Source organism: Hyla sarda, chromosome 3 (assembly GCF_029499605.1).
Source record: "Hyla sarda isolate aHylSar1 chromosome 3, aHylSar1.hap1, whole genome shotgun sequence".
Classification (NCBI taxonomy): Eukaryota; Metazoa; Chordata; class Amphibia; order Anura; family Hylidae; genus Hyla; species Hyla sarda.
The window spans coordinates 422,952,432-422,977,868 of NC_079191.1; the positions used below are offsets into that span (position 1 = coordinate 422,952,432).

A 25,437-nucleotide genomic window follows, 5' to 3' on the forward strand; every position below is an offset into this window, starting at 1 on the left:
TGCTGCGGCATCTGTGTGCGCTATATAAATAAAAAATTATTATTATTATTGTATATTTTGTTGTTTATAAATTATAGGCCACAATATCATTATTTTAATTTACAGTTTGTTTACTCTATGAACAGTTCATTTAATGCAATTCACATAAAAAGGATTGAAAAATAAGTAAGTAGAAATAAGAACCTTCCTTTCCATGACTAACACTTCAGATAGATATATATATATATATATATATATATATATATATATATATATATATACACATACATACACAGCTTATAGAGCTTCATTAATTCAGTAGTACAAATATATGCAACATACTCTAGAGGTACTGGGATACTAAAGGGGTAGGACACTGTGGGTCACATGGTAATAAGACCACGGATTGTTTTACCCCTGAAGCCCCCTGTAATCAGATATAATTTGTGAAGAAACCTGCAGCACCGCCACAGGAGAAATTACGTATTACACCGTTCCCAGTAGAGGGGTACTCCAGTGGAGAACTATTTTTTTTTATTTTTATTTTTTTAAATCAACTGGTGCCAGAAAATTAAACAGATTTGCAAATTACTTCTGTATAAAAATCTTAAAGGGATTATCCAGGAAAAACTTTTTTATATACCGTATATCAACTGGCTCCAGAAAGTTGAACAGATTTGTAAATTACTTCTATTTAAAAATCTTAATCCTTTCAGCACTTATGAGCTTCTGAAGTTGAGTTGTTCTTTTCTGTCTAAGTGCTCTCTGATGACACCTGTCTCGGGAACTGCCCAGTTTAGAAGCAAATACCCATAGCAAACCTCTTCTACTCTGTGCAGTTACCGAGACAAGCAGAGATGTCAGCAGAGAGCACTGTAGCCAGACAGAAAACAACAACTCAACTTCAGCAGCTGATAATTATTGAAAGGATTAAGATTTTTTTTATAGAAGTAACTTACAAATCTGTTGGAGCCAGTTGGAGCCAGTCTCTTTCTGGAGCAGTTGATATAAAAAATAAAGTTTTTTCCTGGAATACCCCTTTAGTTCTTCCAGTACTTATCAGCTGCTGTATGCTCCACAGGAAGTTGGCAAGTTCTTTTCTGTCTGACCACAGTGCTCAGTACTGCCACCTCTGTCCATGTCAGGAACTGTCCAGAGCAGGAGAGGTTTGTTGTGGGGATTTGCTCCAGCTCTGGACAGTTCCTCACACAGATAGAGGTGGCAGCACTGAGCACTGTAATCAGACTGGAAAGAAATACACAACTTCCTCATAGCATACAGCAGCTGATAAGTACTGGAAGGATTAAGATTTTTATATAGAAATCATTTAAAAATCTGTTTAACTTTCTGGCACCAGTTGGTTTGAAAAAAAAAAAAAAAATCACCAGAGTACCCCTTTAAACTCAATGTGCTGTTTATCTAAAGCTTAGACGTGCCAGGTCCTCCAGAGCAAAAGACACTCTTTGTAGGAGGTCCCTGGTTTGGATAGCAGATAAGGGTGCTAAACAGGATTATATTCTTATATTAAAGGGGTATTCCAGGAAAAACCTTTTTTATATATATCAACTGGCTCCAGAAAGTTAAACAGATTTGTAAATTACTTCTATTAAAAAATCGTAATCCTTTCAGTACTAATGAGCTTCTGAAGTTAAGGTTGTTCCTTTCTGTCTAAGTGCTCTCTGATGACACGTGTCTCGGGAAACGCCCAGTTTAGAATCAAATCCCCCATAGCAAACCTCTTCTAAACTGGGCGTTTCCTGAGACAGGTGTAATCAGAGAGCACTTAGACAGAAAAGAACAACCTTAACTTCAGAAGCTCATAAGTACTGAAAGGATTAAGATTTTTTAATAGATGTAAGTTAGAAATCTGTTTAACTTTCTGGAGCCAGTTGATGTATATAAAAAAAAAAGTATTTTCCTAGAATACCCCTTTAACTCAAAATCCCCTATTTGAGTTTTTTTTATTAGTAAATTATTGAATTTAATCCCCAAGAAAAGTGAAATAAATAGTATAAAGTGCCTAGGAATGTCAGTCACTAAAATAGACAGCAAAATGTTTCACATCTAAGTAATGTGGTAAAATTAAAATAAAACAAAATACAAATTGCAGCTCTGACAAAATTTTGGTAAAATTTTAAAGGACAGTAAATTTTACACTGAAATAATTCGCTTGATCTTTCAGGTTAAAGGTCATTAAGATATATTCATATAGAGCAATTCCAGTCAAATTCGGAAATTCTCCTACTTTCAAATCTGTAAGTAGGAGGCGGTAATATGGTCATTATATTTTTGTACCTAGGGGGCAGTATTATAGTAGTTATATTGCTCCTAGGGGGCAGCATTATACTGTAGTACGTATATTCTTGTACATAGGAGCAGTGTTATAGTAGTAAAATGTTATTTCTATTTCTATGCAGCATTACCAGGTTTCCATAGAAACGCAGACATGCTAGGTCCTCCAGAGCAGTGGTCTCAAACTGTGGCCCTCCAGATGTTGCAAAACTTCAACTCCCAGCATGCCCGGACAGCCGTTGGCTGTCCGGGCATGCTGGGAGTTGAAGTTTTGCAACATCTGGAGGGCCACAGTTTGAGACCACTGCTCCAGAGTAAGAGATACACCTTGATGTGGCCAGATACATAACTATGGGGTGTGCAGAGGTAGCAGTCACACCGGTGCCCATGTGCCTAAAGGGGCCCCAAGGCACCTCTGTCCCATAAGACACTAGTATTATAAATAGCCCATGGGGCCCTGTTGCTGATTTAGCATTGGGGCCCAGAAGCTACAAGTTACGCCCCTGGACATGGCTAAAAGATGAGGGTCCTGAACAGGAGCCCCCCACTATAGTAGTGTACTTGTAAATGGATGTATATCTCAATCCGGCCCTTTAAGAGTTGGTATTAAGTGTATGAGTGATGGGAGGGGGAGTGACAAATTGACTCTTACAATACGCCCGGTTCATACACGATCTTTTATCGAACATTGGGGAAGATTTATCAAAAAACCCGTCCAGAGGAAAATTTGCACAGTTGCCCATAGCAACCAATCAGATCGCTTCTTTCATTTCTAACAAGGCCTCTGCAAAATGAAAGAAGCAATCGGATTGGTTGCTATGGGCAACTGGGCAACTTTTGCTTCGCACAGGATCTCCCCCATTGTGAGTGCGTTGACAACCCAATCGTATATTTGTACATTCAATGGATTCTATGATCCTAACGCATTCATGGCGTCGGCCCTGATATCGTTATGGTACAACGGTAAAACGAACCGGTATACACACCACAGGCCACGCCCTGCACTACGGACCCTTGGTCCTCAAGTAAATATGATTCAAGGGGTTTGTTTCCCCTTCCAGTCCATGCCAATACTTTATAACCGGGTAACCTTGTCATTCAGAGCTTGATTTTCCGAATGTAGGCCATTGGCAACCACTTTCACTTCCGGAATTCCTTCATTGGAGTCTATTGGAATCTCCACATCAGTATTTGTGTCATTGCTTCTGTACCAGACTTGAGAGGACTTGCCTTTCTTTAGGGCCTTGCCATCCGTTTCGGCAAATGGAACCAGCTCCTGGCTGCAGCAGAGGTACTCGTCGCATTTCTTGGATATACATGGCGCGTTACACTCCAAGGAGAAGTCCTTGGCATCCGTAAACTCGGCCTGTAGGGTGACCGCGTGGATGCCTTGGGAGTGGAAGATTTTACGGATGTTACGATTGGCCAAGATGTAGTCTTGAAGGTTCTGAAACTTCACATGGAGCGTTGCGATGTTCTTCCCACTGGCTAACTCCCAAACATGGATTTCATGGATACTTTTAACTCCCGGTACCATGGATATTTTATCACCTGGAAAATGTTTAATACATGTTAGCTGTTTTCCCAGATCTCCCGAATAAACCATTAATTCTTGGCTAATCATACATGTTTAAAGGGGTACTCCGGTGTAATGGGGCATAATCTATGGGGCAATGCAATGGGGCATAATCAATGGCTGCAATGTAATAGGGCAAAATCTATGGCGGCAATGTAAGAGGGCATAATCTATGGGGGCAATGTACGGGGCATAAGAATCTATTTGGCAATGTAAGGGGGCATAAGAATCTATGGGGGCAATGTACGGGGGCATAATATTCTATAGCATCAATTAAAGGGGGCATAATAATCTATGGGGGCAATGTAAAGGGCATAATAATCTATGGGGGCAATGTAAAGGGCATAATAATCTATGGGGGCAATGTAAAGGGCATAATAATGTATGGGGGAAATGTAAGGTGACATAATAATCTATGGGGGCAATGTAAAGGGCATAATAATCTATGGAGGCAATGTAAAGGGCATAATAATGTATGGGGGAAATGTAAGGGGGCATAATAATCTATGAGGGCAATGTAGGGGGGCATAATAATCTATGGGGGCAATTTAAGGGGGCATAATAATCTATGGGGGCATAATATTCTATGAGGGCAATGTAAGGGGGCATAATAATCTATGGGGGCATAATAATCTATGGGGGCAATGTAAGGGGGCATAACAATCTATGAGGGCAATGTAAGGGGGCCTAATAATCTGTGGGGAGCAATGTAAGGTGACATAATAATCTGTGGGGGCAATGTAAGGGGGCATAATAATCTATGGGGGCAATGTAAAGGGCATAATAATCTATAGGGGCAATGTAAAGGGCATAATAATGTATGGGGGAAATGTAAGGGGGCATAATAATCTATGAGGGCAATGTAAGGGGGCATAATAATCTATGGGGGCATAATAATCTATGAGGGCAATGTAAGGGGGCATAATAATCTATGAGGGCAATGTAAGGGGGCATAATAATCTATGAGGGCAATGTAAGGGGGCATAATAATCTATGAGGGCAATGTAAGGGGGCATAATAATCTATGAGGGCAATGTAAGGGGGCATAATAATCTATGAGGGCAATGTAAGGGGGCATAATAATCTATGAGGGCAATGTAAGGGGGCATAATAATCTATGAGGGCAATGTAAGGGGGCATAATAATCTATGGGGGCAATTTAAGGGGGCATAATAATCTATCAGGGCAATGTAAGGGGGCATAATAATCTATCAGGGCAATGTAAGGGGGCATAATAATCTATGAGGGCAATGTAAGGGGGCATAATAATCTGTGGGGGCAATGTAAGGGGGCATAATAATCTATGAGGGCAATGTAAGGGGGCATAATAATCTATGAGGGCAATGTAAGGGGGCATAATAATCTATGAGGGCAATGTAAGGGGGCATAATAATCTATGAGGGCATAATAATCTATGAGGGCAATGTAAGGGGGCCTAATAATCTGTGGGGGCAATGTAAGGTGACATAATAATCTGTGGGGGGGCAATGTAAGGTGACATAATAATCTGTGGGGGCAATGTAAGGTGACATAATAATCTATGAGGGCAATGTAAGGGGGCATAATAATCTATGAGGGCAATGTAAGGAGGCATAATAATCTATGAGGGCAATGTAAGGGGGCATAATAATCTATGAGGGCAATGTAAGGGGGCATAATAATCTATGAGGGCAATGTAAGGGGGAATAATAATCTATGAGGGCATAATAATCTATGAGGGCAATGTAAGGGGGCCTAATAATCTGTGGGGGCAATGTAAGGTGACATAATAATCTGTGGGGGGGCAATGTAAGGTGACATAATAATCTGTGGGGGCAATGTAAGGTGACATAATAATCTGTGGGGGCAATGTAAGGGGGCATAATAATCTGTGGGGGGGCAATGTAAAGTGACATAATAATCTGTGGGGGCAATGTAAGGTGACATAATAATCTGTGGGGGCAATGTAAGGGGGCATAATAATCTGTGGGGGGGCAATGTAAGGTGACATAATAATCTGTGGGGGCAATGTAAGGTGACATAATAATCTGTGGGGGCAATGTAAGGGGGCATAATAATCTGTGGGGGGGCAATGTAAGGTGACATAATAATCTGTGGGGGCAATGTAAGGTGACATAATAATCTGTGGGGGCAATGTAAAGTGGCCTAATAATCTAAAAGGGAAATGTAAGAGGGTCTAATTAATATGGGTGATCAGTGTATTTTTTCCACTTCTAATTTCTGTGTTGAAAAACTTTCATCACCCGTATTAGGTGCTGATAAATCATTGATCGTCGCTATGAAATCTCACATAAACAGCAACGTCTTTTTTATCTGATCCCTGTGGCTGATGATCTGATCAGGAAGAGATTATATGGTGGGGATTATATGCATTTACTGGAATGAAGCTCTGTTTGAACCTGACCTGTGTTTGCTTGCAGCTGGCAGCGCTCTATGGACCTTTGTGTTCTTACAAGGAAATAAATCATTGATATTTCCCTTATGTATCTTTGAACTGCTTCCAGGAGATTCTAGATTAGGCTCATGTTATACGTATTGTCTTGTCTTTGTATTTTAAATTACTGTATATTATTTGTATGTAAACAATAAATGCAGCGCTATACAGAATATGAAGAAACAACCCTCTCGTATAGTTCCTTCCAGATGATCGTGTTAAAGATTATGCTAGGACTTCTGCTGGTAGAGAAGCAGCGTACTTAAAGGGGTACTCCACCCCTAGACATCTTATCTAGATATGATAAGATCTCTGATCGCGGGGGTCCCGCCGCTGGGGACCCCCACAATATAGCATGCGGCACCCACCTGTTTCTACTCCGGAAGCATTGAAGGGTCTGGGTCCCGACCATCGGAACGGAAGTCCGTAACGTCACAACTCCACCCCCGTGTGACGTCACGCCCCGTCCCGTCAATGCAAGTCTATGGGAGGGGGCGTGACGGCCGTCAAGTCCCCCTCCCATAGACTTGCATTGAGGGGACGGTGCGTGACGTCACACGGGGGCGGAGTCGTGACGTCCCGGACTTCCTTTCCAGTGGTAGGGACCCAGAACCTCAGGAGCAGAAACAGGTGGGTGCCACATGCTATATTTCAGGGGTCCCCGGTGATCAGACATCTTATCCCCTATCCCTTGGATAGGGGATAAGATGTCTAGGGGTGGAGTACCCCTTTAAGATCGCTGGTAGTGAATTGTGTTTATAGTGGATGACCATGACCTGAGCACCATCCAGGGTCAATTCCTTTTCTTATATAAAGTACTAGATGAGTATGCTGCATGTCCCTACCTAAGAAAGGCAACACTGATGCTCTCGTCCTCATATATCTTCTTTATATCCCATCCTCCTATTCCATACTCCCCTCCCGACCTCTCATCTTGTCCTCATAAACTAACCTCATATCCCGACCTAATTTTCCAAACTCATAGCCCGACCTCATATACTGTCCTCATTTCCCATCCTTATATCCTGTCCTCCGCACTAACTATTCCCTGCACCTACCTGCCGGACAGACAGCAGGATGTTTAAAAGTCCCGGCCAATCTCTGTAGCTCGAGAATAATGCGATAAGTAACATATGACCAATTTTTATTGAAATATCTCCAGCGATATTAAAGTTATGCTGGAACATACCTACCTACACATTTATGTACATACATATATATACGTTGAGTTTTATACACATAGATTCCCACAGTTGCTTCTATCGAAGATCAAATACAGTATCTTTCTTGAATAAAGAACTAAATTGTCCTTACCAATTTCTCCAACATTAATGTCTTTGGGGACCATCTGAAGCAGGATGGTGGCGGTCTCTTTGATAAGGGGGAAGGCAGAAAATAAGATGATGGCCACCATCACCACTGTCAGGCTGGGATCAATGTAACACTGCCAGTTGCATGGGGCATCAGGGGCCAGAGGTTTTATGTAAAATATGACCGCTGCCACCACAACAACCACAGACCCCAATGCGTCGCCCATCACATGAAGCAGAACACCTGAAGAGACACAACATCAGTGTTAATAAATATGCGGGAATATTGGCAACAAACCAAACACAAATACAATCATAAGTTGGCGATACACATTAGGTTTCGTTAGGATCAGCTAACTATTTAACGTGTATGGCAATTTGCCGGAATCTGCCATTGGGGAATTGAAGGATTGGCATTGTTGAATTTCAGTTGCCCAATCTTCTTGTTCATGTGCAGATAAGCTGCCACCAGAGGAGCCTGGCAACAAATTTCTCCCTTCTCCCCCTTGAGAACACATTCATGTTTGTCAAGCCAAGCATGCATGTGTATTGGGTTCAGTGGGGAGAGACACCTGTAGGCCAAACAAGAGTTCAGTCAACAGCTACCTTACATGTATACCCAAGGCATTCTGGGACTTGTAGTTGAAGGGAAAGAACTCCAACAGGAAATAGCCATCTCACAAAAAGAAAGCAGCAGCGTTATGGTAGACTCACAACATAGCCATTTAGCCCCAAGACAAGCGCGGATCCTTCCTAAGCATGTCCCTTACTGCTTGGCAGGTACGTACTAAAGTCACCCTATGGTGGATAACCCCTTTAAAGGAACTGCCCAGGAAGGACTAATGCACTGTGTTATGACTAATACAGGCCCCCTTAGGCCCAGTACTAGGTATAATATAGAGTATCAGTTCTTCCTGTGTTTCTTCAACTGTAAATCACTTGACTGAGGTCCAAGTTACACCTAGGTCCCAACAGGCAATGTTTCCATCTCCACATTTCTAGGGTCACTAATGTAGAATACTCTACTCATGGAAGCAAAAGGTGAGTAACAGAGATCTGAATGACGTGTTTGGTCCTCCACTGACAGTTTTCCATTTTCTGGTAGGACAACTAGGTAACAGTAACTTTGTTGTATCAGTAGTGTCGTGGCCCGGTACAGGAGTTGTACCCCGGTACCCTAGCTGCCCCATCAGGCAACCTCCCTGCAGTGTCCCCTGGGCCCTCTGCACCTGTTCCCCTTGTATAGTTATCTTTATGCTGTGTATTGTATATAATAGTGTTATGTCTTTAAGAACCATTGACATGTGATTAACCAGTGTCACGTGATTGTAGCCCAGCCAGGTATCAGTGAAATGTGACGTTAGGGAGACCTATGGGACCCCTCCTAGTCTCCCCCATATAAGCCCTGGGAGGCGCTAGCTCGCTCTCTTGATTCCAGTTAAGTCTTTGCTGAGGTCCAGTGCAGTCAAGTCCTAAGAGCGTGTCTGGAGTCCACAGGAGGCCTCAAGTCTCAAGCAGCCACAAGTCTACAAGTCCACTACCTCCAGGTCCCAATCAGAGCCTGGTAAGCTACAAACGGGGTACAGTCAGTCTCAGTCAAAGTCAACCTGTCTTCAGTCAGCGTGGCCTGCATCCAAATTGTCCCAGTCCACTGCAAGTCCCAGCAAGCTCTAAGGTCTCTGAAGTCACTTATCACCTCCGTTGGCCTGGCTAAGCCTGTATAGACTATTCCAGCTGTCTAACTCAGTAAAGCTGCCGTTGTTCCGTAACTTGGCGTTAGAGTCATTATAGCCCCCGTGCCTAGGATCCAGTGGTATACCTTCGGGTGGTATTGAGGATAACCCACGCCCTGGCGTCACGAATACAAGGGGTTAATGTGCCATCTGCCCCTAGGGCCATTCCATCTGCCCTCATCACACCCTCTACCACAGTAGTAACATCACATGGCCCCATCACCCAGAGCTGTCCTATAGGCTCTGGACAATGTGGCCATTTGGTGTCACTTTAGAGTTCTAGATCTAAGGGCAACAATAAAGCTGAAAAGAACAGGATTGTAGATGGACCCTAGATGTGGCCATTCAAGATCACTATATAATTCTTATGCTCATTGCAAGGATGAAGCTCACCAAACAGGTTTTCTGATGGTATGTAGACAGCAACTACGGTATTTCACATTTTTTTTCTTTCAGATTAGAAATCCCCATAATGGGTAATAATATCAGGCCAAACAAGCCTGAGAGCTAAGCCAGGAGTTATTTGCTGTCTAAACTTTAAAAAAAATTCTGTGTTGCAAAAAAAAAAAAAAAATAAACCTACAACTTGAGCTCGGGTAAGACATCATACCTGTTTATATTAACATCAGTGGCCTTTAACCCCTGATTCTACATCTATTACCAAACTATGAGTTCCTGTATACTACTAGGGGCTGTCATAGTATCCCGAAATCTCACAGTAACTTGCCAACCCTTAAAGGGGTACTCTGTCCATATACATGTTATGAGAGGGGATGAGATGTCCGATCGCTGGGGTCCCGCCACTGGGTACCCCCACGATCTCGGCTGCGGCACCCCAGACATCCGGTGCACGGAGCGAACTTCGCTTCATGCCGGATGACTGGCAATGCAAGGCTCGTGATGTCACGGTCACGCCCCGCTCGTGATGTCACAGCCATGCCCCCTCAATGCAAGTCTATGGGAGGGGACATGACTTGCATTGAGGGGGCGTGGCTCTGACATCACAAGCGGGGTGCGACAGTGACATCACGAGCCTACGGCACAGCACCCGACGCTCTAAACGAACGTCGGGTGCAGCAGGGAGGTCCGCTATCCTTTGGATAGGGGATAAGATGTCTAGGGGTGTAGTACCCCATTTAAAATGGCAAAATTTAAGAAATGTAGGTCCTGTCAAAGGACAGCGTAGTAACACATTTGAAATGGCTACATGGACCGTGCCCGAACAACCACTTTTAGGCACTGTTTGCATAAATCCTACCCCTTTTGCAGCCCGATTCATGGCATTGTTGTGGCTCTACACAAAACCTGTGTAGATGAAGAGTGGTGCAGTTGCCCATGGCAACCAATCAGATAGCTTCTTTCATTTATCACAGGTCTCTTTAAAAATGAAAGAAGTGATCTGATTGGTTGCCATGGGCAACTGCACCACTCTTCCTCAGCACAGTCTTTGATAAATCTCCCCCCTGTGGCCTTCCAGCTAAGGCTGGGTTCACACCACGTTTTGTTAAATACGGTTCCCGTATACGGCTGGAAGGATGGAGGGGGCGGGGCTTAATCGCGGCGCCCGCACTCAGCCGTATTCGGGAACCGTATTTAATGTATGTCTATGAGCCGACGGGAGTGAACCGCAGCCTCCGGTCGGCTTCGTTTTCGGCCGTATGCGGTTTCCTGACCGTAGGCAAAAACGCGGTCGACCACGTTTTTGCCTGCGGTCGGGAAACCGCATACGGCCGAAAACGAAGCCGACCGGAGGCTGCGGTTCACTCCGGTCGGCTCATACACATACATTAAATACGGTTCCCGAATACGGCTGAGTGCGGGTGCCGCGATTAAGCCCCGCCCCCTCCTCCCAGCCGTATACGGGAACCGTATTTAACAAAACGTGGTGTGAACCCAGCCTAAGCCTAGCTATATAAATCTGTAAAACCTACTAACAATGAAATATTATTACAAAAAGTCATAAATAATGTGGGTGGCCATTGAAAGCACTAAATACCGTAATAGAGGGGAGTAAATATACCGCCACTCCCCACCAACAAATTATTATAACACGAGGGTGAACAAGTAATAGCCCAAAAATATTGTACTTTCTCTATGCAGAATGCTGTTCTCTAAGTGTTTCCTGTTGACAGGCTCATTTTGACCCCCGAGCCCTTAGCGATCGCATCAATATGCTTGAGAAGTCACGGGAATACTTTCTTCTAGTGTCAGACACCTCGCAGGTGACATTTTAGCTGAAACCTGTTTGACCACCTACTGCTCGGGTTTGGTGCCCGCAGTAATGTAAACTTTGTGAAAGAAAATCATCTCGAGAGGATCGGGGCAGGGAGCAAAATATAATACAACTACATCAAGCAGAAACATAATTGGTGGGAAATAATAATATAATAGATTGCTGGTTACTGTCTTCACTGGGTTTTAGGGGGCAACAGGCGTGTAGAAAGCTTATGGAGGCACCATATAGGAGAACGTGTAATACCTGGGTCCATAACACTAAATACAGTGGTCCCTCAAGTTACAATATTAATTGGTTCTGGGACGACCATTGTATGTTGAAACCATTGTATGTTGAGACCAGAACTCCATGGAAACCTGGTAATTGGTTCTAAAGGCACCAAAATGTCATCCAAAAATAGGAAAAAGGGAGAATTAAAGAAAAATAAGTAGATAACTAATATAGACAAAGCAAATCCTTACATATAAAAGTAAGAAAGATCTGCTGGGAGCTGTAAATCACTGTTTATGTCAGTGTTTCCCAAGCAGAGAGAACTCCAGCTGTTGCAAAACTACAACTCCCAGCATGCCCGGACAGCCAAAGGCTGTCCGGGCATGCGGGGAGTTGTAGTTTTGCAACAGCTGGGGGCACCCTGCTTGGGAAACACTGGTCTATGTAGAGGACAGGAGCTTCTTCAGAGTCCTGTACAGTACACAAAATGTCCGAAAAAAATTAATGGAGTCGCCTTCACCTGGTGTCCAAAGGAGCAGGTAACCCTGGGACAGGTAAAGTGTACAGAACATATAATACCTCCCTGTACTGTAGGGGGCGCTACCAGACATCAGTCAGTGCATACGCTTCAGTAACACAGGGGTTTTACCAGTGAATGCCCATTTTGCTTGGTCGGTTCTTCCGGCCATCGACATGTTTCACAGATCTGGATTGTCCGTCCATTGTATGTTGAGTCTGGTTTCAACTTACGATGGTCCAGAAAAGACCATTGCATGTTGAAACCATTGTATGTTGAGGCCATTGTAAGTTGAGGGATCACTGTATTTGAATTTGTACTGCAGTTTAGATGTGAAGGATGAAGACTATGGGGGAGATTTATCAAAACCTGTGCAAAAGAAACGTTGCCCAGTTGCCCATAGCAACCACTCAGATCACTGCTTTCATTTTGCAGAGGCCTAGTTAAAAAAGGAAAGAAGCGATCTGATTGGTTGCTATGGGCAACTGTGCAACTTTTCCTCTGGACGGGTTTTGATGGGTGTTCATATAGGGGAACATTTATCACAGATGGATAGGAACTACTCACATTCATGCCTCCTTACGGAGGATTCCAGAAGGACTACCAGCCACCAAGTCATAAAGTCATTTCTCTTACCTCTAATGTTGAGGGCAGCTGCGTTCTTTCCACTCTGGTCCTTTTCTTCTTCTAGGTCAGAGTCTTGCTCATCTATATAGTCACCTATAGCCAAAGAAGAAACGCTGTGTTGTGTATAAATTCTACAAACAGAAGAAACACCAGTTTTTTTCAAAAAATCTGCTCCACCATGTGGCAACACATTCATCCAGTCTCCAATATAATCAGACAATGGCCACATTGGACTCATCAGAAGAACTCAGGACATTCAAAACATTTTAAATTGCCGGTAAATTAACTAAAAAGGTTATATTATGTCCAGGACAGCGTCTGACTGGATACCATTAAATGGGTTTTAGAACAAGTGTCTGGTCGCGGGGGATCTGTCCACTGGGACCCCTGTGAGCTCCTGCCTAGTGCCCAGCTCTCCTCGTGCATGGAGTGATCTCCCCTCCACGTAAGGAGACTATCATCCCCCGCACGAAGAGGTGGTCAACACCAACTCCATGTATCTCTGTGGGGGAGAGCCGGAGAAACACGAATGCTGTATCTTAGGCTCTCCCATAGAGATGCATGGAGGGGGTGCGTTGGCCACAGCTTAGGGATGAAGTCAACACAGCCGAGAGGAGGGGCACCGTGCAGGAGATAGCGGGGGAGGGGGGGGGTGTCTCAGCAGTCGGACCCCCGTGATCAGACAATTGTCCTACACTACAGTACTCCTTTAACCAAACATAGTACCAGGACTTTCACCATACAGTGTTTTATGAAATGTAACTGTAAACAAACTAAACATTTCTGTAGTGTAAATAGCCTAAAGTTCAGAATGCCAAATGAGGTCGAAAGACTAAAACAAAAGAAACAAGAATTCTCTTAATAAACATGAACACATTTTTCCATCAGGTCCATGTCTAATACATAGTTTAGCGGAAAAATGTGAATCCTTTCTCGTCCTGGACTTAAGAGTCCAGTGGGTGGTCCTTCTTGAAAATTGACTAGGAATGCCAACTGGACTCCTAAGACCAGAATGAGCTGGGATTTAAAGCAGGAGCAATAGACATGGAATAGTAGTCTTCAAACTGTGTACCTCTAGATGTTGCAAAACTACAACTCCTAGCATGCCAAAATAGCCAATGGCTGTCCAGGCATGCTGGGAGTTGTAGTTTTGCAACTTCTAGAGGTACACAGTTTGGCATTCAGAGAACAATGCATGCCAATCATAAAAAAGAGCGGTTATGAAGTTAGGTGCCCACCCGTTCATAATTGCTAAATTAATTGAAATTTTTTCTGAGGATGCCAGAATCAGGATTTCCGCGGCAGAAGCATCTGTGGTGGAAATTCCACCGCAAGCACAGTGCAGCAGAATCCCATTGGAATCAATGGGACTCTGCTGCAGCGGAATTTCCCCCCGAAATACGACTCTAACTAAGGCCTGAACTAGACTGTGGCCGGTTGTAATCACAGTAAGGATGATTTCACACTACGGAATGTCTGCTTGCAGAATTCCGCTAATAGAGATTCTGGCCCTCATTTACTATTGCAAACCCGACATGTTTTGTCGGGTTGTGCGCCAGATTCTGACGCATTGCGCCAGAAATTCTGTCTGCGCCAGATTTTGTGCCAGAATTTGCGCCAGAATTGAAAAAACCCTGACTAACTCTTCATTTTGCTAAGAAAAACCGAAAAGGGGGCGTTGCCGCTGGGAAAGGGGGTGTGGTCTCTGAAAAGGGGCGTGTCCCTGACATTTTCACAAAAAAACAACATATTTACTAAGGTTTCCACATAAAATGTGGTGGATTTGAGCTGAGAAAAACCCGACAGATCAGAACATGTGTAAAAAATGCAAAGTGTAGGGAAAAGTGGAAAATGTAGGGAAACCTTAGTAAATACCGTGAAAAATAAATTGTAGGGAATTAAAACCCACAAAGGAACCTACACTCCACTCAGTAAATGAGGGCCTCTTTCTGGCGGCCACTGCTGAAATCCTGCGCAGTCACCATTGACAGGTCCGCGGAAGACCAATTCACACCAATGCAAAGGTCCACACCATGGAATTTCCTAGCGCAATTCCACGTGTGGAAATTCCGTCACACTCATATTATCACTACAGTCAAGGTGTTTGTCACTGGTGATGACCGTTGTGCAATATGTTCCCTTTACTACTGATGGAGGGAAGAGATTGAGAAGCTCAAACCATTATGCTTTGAGTCATCTCACGTAAAGTTGCTTTGGTCATCAACATTTTCCAAAGTCTACAGATGTTTTGCATGTTACAAAAGATGGGTTCTAAAATATATCAGAAACTGCTTGTTTTTCATTCCTGGTCGTTCACTTATCAGTGAAACCATGAATGCACTTTACATGTTTATGTGAGATAAAGACAACTAAGAATTTATGAAGACAATATACTTCGGTGAACGCAGAGGGATATCACGTAGAAGTACCTAGTGAAGGTTATATAAGATAGGAAATAATAATCCCAGCATTGTCCTGCCAAAGTCCTGGAAGTCCTACAACCTCCTTCAGGCCTATTCCCCAGAAGATGGACCCAAAAGTATTCAAAAGCTACCACTAAATTGAAGTCGAAATGTAGAGGAATCAGCACAGGATTGCCTCCAGTGCAGTGCACAATATCCATCGGCTTGCCAGTGCGGGATTTAAACCATAGTCCCAAAATCAGGATATAGCACCAGTCACAAGGTCCGGTTCAGTTGCAGGCTTAAAACTTGGTTGCACCAAAGAACACAATATGCGACGCTTCAACTAACGAGCCTTTCTCAAGCATGCTTGAGAAAGGCTTGTTAGCCGAAACATCGCATATTGTGTGGTTTGGTGCAATAAAGTTTTAAGCCTGCAACTGAACCGGACCTTGTGACTGGTCCTATATCCTGATTTTGGGACCATGCCACTAAATTGAAATACATATATTTTTTTTTTTTTTGAAGACCCCAAGTTCAGGATACAAATCGGAATCTTATAGTTTACCCACCATTTATAGTTATACCCATAACCCCATATCCCCTGTTAAAATAACAGAAAGACACCTGCTAAGTTGACATCCAGGCTCTCGGATCCTTGGTTGCCTCCAGCTTGGTAAGGGGTGACCTCAAGGCGGTCTTTGTTGGCTACTTCTGGTTCTTGTTGGCCTTTACGCCCACGTAGAAAGCGGATACATCTGCCATAGTCTTGGAAGACCAGTAGACCCACGATATTCACTCCCAACCCAAGTGCACCCACTATCAACACCAGCTCAGGACCATCAATTTTTTCCGGTTTGGCCAGTCTTAGGATAGAGTCCACCAAGATGGTAAAGCAAAGGGCGGTAAGGAACACTGCGTTGCACAGTGCGCCCACCACCTCTGCTCGGGTGTACCCATAGGTAGCTGTGGGTCCCCTTGTCTTTCGCCTAGATACACGGGAGGCTGTGATCCCAACACACAGGGAGATCAGGTCTGACAGCATGTTAAAGGAGTCAGATATCAGGGCGATGGAGTTACCCAAGTAGCCGGACACTAACTCTGCCACGAAGAAGATGACAGTGAGAACCAACATGAAGATAAGCCGACATGTCTTCCCAGTGTAGCGACCCATTGCTGTGCAATGGAGCTCCTCACTTTAGGCTACTGGTAATTGGAGGTCTTGGGTCAGGTATATAGCCACTGTCAGGACTTAGTATGCTTCAGGGACAGACTCTTTCTGTAACTTCTAAGGTCAGAGTTCATAAGGCAGCAGGCAGCAGGCAGTGTATTAGCCAGGGTGGGTAGTATAGTGCGCAGCGGAGCACAACCAACAAGGGGAACCCCGCAAATATAGTTCAGCTGAATGTAGGAGGCAGATTGGAACGCACCACAGGGGTTTTAGTCTTAGCTAAGTTAGCAGCTGGTGCAGGGTTGTGAAGCACTTAGATAGTTGTTGTGTTCCTGTTGTAGCTGAGCAGTAATGCTGACGTAGAGGTAGTGTTGTTGTTCTAGTGGCACAAAGTGCAGGTGGTTGTTCTGGATGGTGCACAAGAGGTAGTGGTGGTGTTCCCCTGGTGAAGGTGATACAGAAGAGCAGTTCTTTTGGTGTAGGTAGTGCAAAAGTGTAGTGCTTCTGGTCAAGGTGGTGCAGAAAAACAGTTCTCCAGGTGCAGGTGGTGCAGAACAGCAGTTCTCCTGGTGCAGGTGGTGCAGAACAGCAGTTCTCCTGGTGCAGGTGGTGCAGAACAGCAGCACTCCAGGTGCAGATGGTGCAGAACAGCAGTTCTCCAGGTGCAGGTGGTACAGAACAGCAGTTCTCCAGGTGCAGGTGGTGCAGAACAGCAGCACTCCAGGTGCAGGTGGTGCAGAACAGTAGTTCTCCAGGTGCAGGTAGTGCAGAACAGTAGTTCTCCAGGTGCAGGTGGTACAGAACAGCAGTTCTCCAGGTGCAGGTGGTGCAGAACAGCAGCACTCCAGGTGCAGATGGTGCAGAACAGCAGTTCTCCTGGTGCAGGTAGTGCAGAACAGTAGTTCTCCAGGTGCAGGTGGTGCAGAACAGTAGTCCTTCTGGTGCAGGTGGTGTAGAATAGCAGTTGTCCTGGTGCAGGTGGTGCAGAACAGCAGTTCTCCTGGTGCAGGTGGTGCAGAACAGTAGTCCTTCTGGTGCAGGTGGTGTAGAATAGCAGTTGTCCTGGTGCAGGTGGTGCAGAACAGCAGTTCTCCTGGTGCAGGTGGCACTATCCTGGGCGCTGTTGCTGCCTGGTAGAGGGATCAGGGCTGCTGTGCCTTCAGTTTATATAGCAGCTGTGATAAGAAAGCTGCTGTGTCAGGATTATGTCATCACCTAGCCTTGGCCGCTCCTATTTTCCAGCACGTATACAGAGTAATGTGACAGAGCGACCTCCTCCTATTACCTCTTATTATCTCATCTACATAAAAAGCCCTTAGCACGCATGGCAGCAATCGCTATAGTGTTATATGAGCTGGCATCCCCCGAGACTCCACTGCTGAGTGCTCCTAGAGATTGCACCAGTTACTAGAAAAGCTGGGTGTCATCCTGCTCTCCCTGAGTCCTGCACAACCAATCATTTATTAGACAAATTTATCATTTATAACTATGGATAATCTGGCTTATTTCCCCTGTAGGTAATAAAAGGGCATCTATATTGTTTAACATGTAATGGCTCATAAAAAGCTGAATACATATCTAGTAGCAATATTGTTACAATTTGGGGACAAATCTTTTTCAAAAATTGCGTAAAACCAGTTATACACATATGTAATTCAATATAACCCAACAGGGACACATTATTCTGGAGCAATGTACTGCATGTAATATTTTGTTCTCTGGTTAACATGCAATAGGTATATGATGATTTTACATGAAATTATTTTGCATTTTAGAGGCGGTACCTTTTAGTTAATATATAAAAATTATATTGCAATTTTGCATTATATTACACTTACATTATATCTAATGATATCACTCTGTATCAGACTTCCACTGATTTAAAGGGTTTATCCACCATAAGGTGATTTTAGTAGGTACCTGGCAGGCAGTAATGGACATGCTTAGGAAGGATCTGCGCTTGTCTTGGGGGTAAATGGCTATGTTGTGAGATTACCATAACACTGTGGCTAGCTTTTTGTGAACTGGTATTTCCTGTTTGACTTTTATTCTTTTGACTACAAATCCCATAATTCAATTTTCCTCCCTCCCACACATCAGCCACCCCACCCATTAAAACATAAATGAGCTGCATCCATTCAAAAGACCTGTGGTTTTCAATCAGGGTGCCTACAGCTGTTGCATTAGTTGCAGATTGATCTCTCTCCCACCAAGCGATCCCTCCACCCATTGAAGCAGATAGGCTCCCTGTCATCAGCTGACTAGTGGAGTCAGGTCTCGGACGCATTGCAACCTGGGAAAAATCTGAGACAACAGTCATGCTGGTAAAAATAAATAGTGGGGTTAAAATCACATAAGAATTGTGAGAAAACCATCACACACAGGTACAGACACTATATTATGAACTACACTAACTTTACAGACCCTATAGCATAGTCAAATAAAAAAAATCCTGGAATACCCCTTTAATATTTATGGCAGTTTCTAAGGATAGGCCATCAGAATCCAAATTCAGGGAAACCCCTTTAGGGTAGGGTTACATAGAGTGTATCCACAGTGTATTTCACACTGCGGATGAACCAATGGCACAAGAGTGAGCTCCCTGCTGCGGTCGGGGTGCTGGGTGTGTAGGCTCGTAGCGGCTACTGCCATCGGTGCATCCACAGTGCGGGAAACACACTGCAAATGCGCTCCATGTGACCCTACCCTTAAAGGAGTACTCCGCCCCTAGACATGTTACCCCCTATCCAAAGAACACAGCTAGAACACAGCCATAACACCCCCTCCCATGGACATGAATAGAGGGGGCATGTCATGACGTCAGGAACACAGAAGCCCCAGGCTTCTGTGTTCATTTACGCTGCAGCGCCGGCTCAAAGATCGCTCATATCAGCTCCCCTGCGATCAGCCATGTTATATAGGGGATAACGTGTCTAGGGGCAGAGTACCCCTTTAAGGTGTTTAGGTATTTACTGCTCTGAATAGATGACATGAAACCCCTCCCTCCAAAGATATTTCAAAGGTGTTGTATGAGATCAGGAAAAAGGGGGTCTGCTTATTCTCTCAAGAATTGGAGCTACTTTTGTTCTTGACTGTATTGGGTTTTGTAATTTGTATCCACCAATACCCGAAACAGCCATGGACAAGAGGGGCGCTGTTCCAGACTTCTGTACAATTCTGCACAGCCCTTTCCACATGTCTCCTACTTGAACTGAACTTGAAGATCAGTTGTTGCATAAGTTGTCACACTCTGTGGGGACATGGTATATAGCGTATATAATGTAGTAGTAAACAGTTATTAAGGTGCAGAGGACGCGCCCTGTAATTACAGGATTTTTCGCCCGATTTCCCCACAATTATACTAACACATAATTCCGTCCTCCTCATTATTGGCTAATAGATGGAAAACACTTATGCAAGAAATAATAGAATGAATTACATTATGCTCAATGTCAGGCAGCTGCTGTCAGGGACCAGAACCTGCACGATAAAAATGAAAGCTGAAATTTGGTCTAGGTCTAGCATGACAGTTTTTGGTTCATTATTTGGGGAGGGTGTGATGGAAAGCAGATGTTAATACCCTAGGGGCAGATGGCATTAACCCCTTGTGTTCATGATGCCAGGGAGTGGTTTTACCTCTACACCACCCGAAGGTATTGCCGATGGATCCTAAGCTAATAATTACTCCGACGCCAACTTACGGAACAACGGCAGTTTTACTGAAGTAGACAGATGTTATAGTCTTTACAGCTCAGTTAGGCCCAAGGAAGTGACCAGTGACTTTAGAGACTTGTGGGCTCGCTGAGACTTGAAGTGGACTTGGATTAATTGCTGCAGACCCACATTGAATTTAGACAGACTGATCTTGACTGACTTGACTAGGACTGACTAGACAGACTTCCCCCATATGTAGCTTACCAGGTTTTGGCGTTCACCTGTGGGGCACTTGGATAGTGGAAGCATGGCTGCGTGGTCGGCCTTGGATCTCCTTAGGACACCAGACATTTCCAGGTCTTGACTGTTCCTCAGCATGCTCTAAACTGAAACTAACAAGCTCCTCCCTGGGTTTATACGGGGGAGACTTTGGAGGGGTCCTATAGGTCACCCACAAGTCACCTGGTCACTGACACCTTCCCTGGTTACATGACTTGATAACAACAATTAAAGGTACATAACATACATACATTGCAATAGATAATACAAGGCATTTGTTAACCATTTATACTACTCAGCTTAAAGGGGGACTCAGGGGACACTGCAATAGAGTCCGCCAGACTAGACAGCAAGGGTACAGAATGCGCGCTGCATAGCACAGGGCACCTCCGTGGCTGGATTAGGCATCGGGAACATTTGCACGAGTACAAGTACTCATGCTAATGTCCAGTATCGGACCCGATACTGATACCAGTATTGGTATCGGGACATGCCTAATAAAAAAAAAATAAAAGCATAACATTAGAAAAACATGTGTAACTTAACTAACCACAAAGAATAAATACATGCCATACAATGGAACCTACCCCTGCCCTACCTCCATTCCCCCAGAAGAAGCTGTCAATTAGCAAAACCTACTTTAGGTCTGCTGTACTCCTGGGATTGGTGCTATTTCTTTTAACTATGTGGTATCCCGGTACAGGACTTGGTCCTGTCCCTTTGTCTGGAGTCCCCTCAGCCAGAGTCCCTCCATGCTAATGGGCTCTCCTGAAGGGCTAACCCCTAGTCGCCTCTTAATATTGTAATATTTAATGTATATATTTATATATTTAATTAATCTAGGATACCTCTGTATAGGACCTTAGAGGTCACGTGCCTTTAATATATGTTATGGTATGGTTTAAGGACCTTTGGGTCATGTGATATACCCAGAGTTCCAGGGGTCAGGACTGACAGGTTTGGCTATCCAATGAGCTTTGTTCCACCCCATTAATATATAAGGGGCTGCTGCCACTAAATTCTCTCTCTTCTTGCCTGTTTATCAGCGAAAGCACATCTCATATCTCATCATCAATCCAAGCTAGGCCTGAAGCCTTATCTTCCGCAGCCACTAAACCGTGAGTTATCCAGCTCAAAACTACTAAAATCCTGTGTGACTACTGCAACTCAATTATCTTCAAACTAGTAGCACAGTGGCTAGCAAATCAAAGCTCATTGCACTCAGAAGTACCAGCAAACCTGTGAGGAACCTGAACTACGGTCTTCTATACAAAGACTGGTTTGTTACCTGCAGTTGCATAAAATATGCAGTAAAGTTTAATCCAGTTTTCATCAACATCTGCTGTGGACATTCCTTTATTTTCCCTACCGTTTATGGGACGGTTGGCGGTGGGATCATTACCTTGAGGAAACTTCACCCTGGCATCACGATAACAAAGGGTTAATACCAATACCCTACACTACCACTCCGCAACACCCCCTTTCATCCTTCCACTCCGGCACCACAACTCTATTTCTAACTTACTACTAGCCACCCAACACAACAGTCAACAAATGTGTTACTCACACAGGTTATTTGAGGCTTCAAACTCTCATCAGTGGTGCAGGTTTCTCACAGCCTCCCTCGCAGACTGACTCTCACAGAGTTTTAAAGCCTAGTGACAAACTGTCTTCGGCACCTGTGCTGACCTGGGCTATTTTGAAAACCTGGAGTGTTCCAGGAAGGGGATGAAAGTGCCCACTACCATCCCATAAAAATTCCAGGCCCGATAACAGGACTTACCAAAGTCCCTAGTAAGACAAGTCTTGGCCAGGGACTATTTTCTGTATTTCTGCTATCTCACCCAGCTTTCTCTGGATGAGATATGCGCCTCCAGAAACTTGGTGTTCATGCATGTCAGATACCCTGGGGAAATATAGCGAACCACCCTTCCTGTCACTGTCTCACATGTATTAATAGGGCTGCTATATTTGTATTTCCAGTACTGTACATTATATGTGCATTCTATAGTTTTTTTTAATGCTTTGCTTTTATGCTTTTTTTTAAATCTACCTTTTAGCCCTTATAAATGCTTTTTAATTTCAGCAATTATCCTATTCAGCATTGGACTCATAAGAGGGCTTGTCATAAGAAAACAGAGTTGCATGCAGCGCTATCTCCCCTGCAGGGCCGGCCTGGCCTACCAGCATACCAGGAAAATTGCCGGTAGGCTGCCCGCCCCCTGGTCCAGCAGAAGCCGACCCGTGCTTGGCTGTCCAATGCAGTCCCTTAAAAAGTAGTGCGGGCCGCCACCGCACACTAGCATACGAGGTCCTGACACTAGTATCAGGACCTTGTATGCAGCGGCCACATATATGATGTCATCACACAGCCTATGCGATGACACTGGCGTTATGGCACCGAACTGAACAGCTCTGCACGAGTGCAGTGGAAGGTAAGTATAAAGTTTATGTTTTTTTTGTTTTTTTTAAATAATGCACAAAAAGGGAAGGGAGGGGGGGGGGGATTAAGCCTGCCTGCCTACCTGCCTCAAGGGGGGGGGGGGGAGAGAGATCTAATTATCTAATATGGAGGGTGGAATGGGGGGGGGGTTACCTATTTACCTAGCTAAGATTGAGGGAGGGAAAGGGGAGGGGAACCCTGATTACCTACCTAAAACAGAAGGGAGAATCTATCTAGTAAATATGGAGGGGGAGCAGCCTGCTTACTGCTATATGGGGACTAAGTGCTTTACAGGGGCACAAAGGGGGCCAAACTACTGTATGTGGGCACTTTTACTTTGTGTGGCAATATTAATGACAAGCTTGTATAGTAATGAGGATGGTGCTGAAGCGAGGAGCCTAAAATGTTTGTCTGACAGATTCTGCTGTGACAAGTTTTGGCCGGGAGAATTCTTTATGATGACCTGGACAGATGGAGAAGAAAACTAAAAGTGAACGACTCTGATCAAAGAAGACGTCACCTGTGATTCACTGGATGTAATGGTGCCTTCCTGCATATGGTCACTGTATGGGGTACTAGTGTTATTTATAATAGCGATCTCAGTATACAGGATTTGGTCAGTAACAGTATGATGGTAATATTTATGGTGATAATGTTTCCTCCTTGTATACTGGTATTATTCGTAATATCGGTCTAAATATACTGGATTTGGTCAGTAACAGTATGATGGTAATATTTAGGGTGATAATATTTCCTCCTTGAATACTGGTATTATTCGTAATATTGGTCTCAGTATACAGGATTTGATCAGTAACATGATGATGGTAATATGTATGGTGATAATATTCCTCCTTGTATACTGGTATTATTGGTAATATTGATCTCAGTATACAGGATTTGGTCAATTACAGTATGATGGTAATTTGTATAGTGACAATATTTCACCTTGTATACTGGTATTGGTAATATTGGTCTCAGTATACAGGATTTGGTCAGTAACAGTATGATGGGAATATGTATTTATTTCTCCTTTGGTTTCAGTATCCTGGATTTTCACATGCAATGCTTCAGTTCCTCCATGGAAACTTTTTCAAACATTGCTGCCATTTTTCACTATAATGAAGTGGTGTGCCACTTTTACTTTTTGAATTTTTGGACTGTGATTGGGTCTTTAATGCTGGCACCATTTTATTTAAACATTTTATTTTATTGAAATATATTGAAATTTGTTTTTATTGAAACAAGTAGTGGTGTATTCCATGACTGGTTTTTATCCCCAGTTCGGTCTAATAAAGAAAACTGTGTCCCTGGAGCGGAATGTGGCCCTTCGCACAGGGGCACACTTTTCTGCTTTACAGCCGGCTCCCTCTCACTCCCTAATCCCTAACCCAAATCCTAATTCTAGCCCCTCGCCCTAATCCTAACCCCTTATTCTAACCCCTCGCCCTAATCCTAACCCCTTATTCTAACTCTAATCCTAACCCCTAATCTTAACCCTAATCCTAACCACTAATGCTAACCCCAATCCTAACCACTAATCCTAACCCCAATCCTAACCCTAACCCCTAATCCTAACCCTAATCCCGACCCCTAACAACAATCAGCACTGAGAAGGGCTGAGAGCACTGAGCTCAGGTCAAATTCAGCTATGGGTCACAGTTTTTGTCACTTCACCGGCCCTGATCCCGTCACTTCTGGCAGATATCTGTGATGGAAGCTGCCGACGTAGATATGAACAGAGTCTTATGGGTCCTCTGTGCCACTTAAAAACATTGGCAGCGGCGGGCACAGTTTCTGATTTGCTCGAATTGTAATCAATAAGAAAACATGAAAAAACATTCCCAGTTTTTCCCCATATTCGCAATTAACCCTTAAAAAAAAAGTCAGGTTTGAAATCAGTAGTTAAAATAAATTCAGAGAATAGCAAATACAATTGTGTTATGCACGATGCATTTTTAAATACTTTACTGCCCCCTAAAGGTTGAAAGTGGTACTGCAACTGTTGGAGGTAAAGTGGAAACAACCTACTGAAAAGTATGGGAATAGCAGTAAGGCAGTGTTTCCCAACCAACATGCCATTGGCTATTGCAAAACTACAACTCCCAGCATGCCCGGACAGCCAAAGGCTGTCCGGGCATGCTGGGAGTGGTAGTTTTGCAACAGCCAGAAGCAACCTGGTTGGGGAACACTCAGTCATCACTGGTTAGTCAGCACTGGTTGGTCCAACTGGGGCAGGGCCGGTGCTACCATAAGGGGCAGGGCCGGGGCTACCATAAGGCAGCTGCCTTAAGGCTCCAAGCCGGTAGACGCAGAAAATCTCATATCTAAATCTTCAACTTCACTCACTGGCAGGAGAATTGGACGCTTTTCTTCGGGCGAGTGTTGGGGGAACCAGAATGGATTAGGCTGTGGGGGTTGTGGACCGGTGGAAGGGCTACGCATTATGGCCGTATCACCAGAGTGGGAAGGGGAGAGGCAGGTGATTGCGGTGGGTCTGGTGGGGGCATCAAAATTGTTTTTTGCCTCTGTAGTCAAAATCCTTACGCCAGCCTTGCCTAGGGGATCCATATTTTA

The 25,437-nt window shown here is 44.1% G+C and overlaps 1 protein-coding gene and 2 long non-coding RNA genes across 6 annotated transcripts in view; 2 read left to right on the forward strand and 1 right to left on the reverse strand.

Moving 5' to 3' along the window:
• LOC130363059 (uncharacterized) overlaps positions 1–25,437 on the forward strand; it is an 82,782-nt gene that overhangs the window by 29,806 nt on the left and 27,539 nt on the right. The gene's annotated exons all lie outside the window — the stretch shown is intronic.
• LOC130363060 (uncharacterized) overlaps positions 1–25,437 on the forward strand; it is a 34,736-nt gene that overhangs the window by 4,997 nt on the left and 4,302 nt on the right. The window contains exon 2 of the long non-coding RNA XR_008891710.1: positions 23,282–23,435. This is a non-coding gene — a long non-coding RNA (uncharacterized LOC130363060). The remainder of the gene's footprint in view (positions 1–23,281; positions 23,436–25,437) is intronic.
• SLC30A10 (solute carrier family 30 member 10) overlaps positions 2,575–25,437 on the reverse strand; it is a 64,657-nt gene continuing 41,794 nt past the window's right edge. For 3 of the 4 annotated variants that reach the window (XM_056568370.1, XM_056568368.1, XM_056568369.1), the window contains exons 4-6: positions 12,924–13,007; positions 7,596–7,835; positions 2,575–3,822 (exon numbers count right to left, since the gene is read on the reverse strand). In XM_056568370.1, coding sequence (XP_056424345.1) covers positions 3,347–3,822; positions 7,596–7,835; positions 12,924–13,007 — 800 coding nt within the window. In that variant the 3' untranslated portion in view covers positions 2,575–3,346. Of the gene's footprint in view, positions 3,823–7,595; positions 7,836–12,923; positions 13,008–15,943; positions 17,213–25,437 lie in introns of those variants that run through there. The other variant, XM_056568367.1, reaches the window with a different exon arrangement.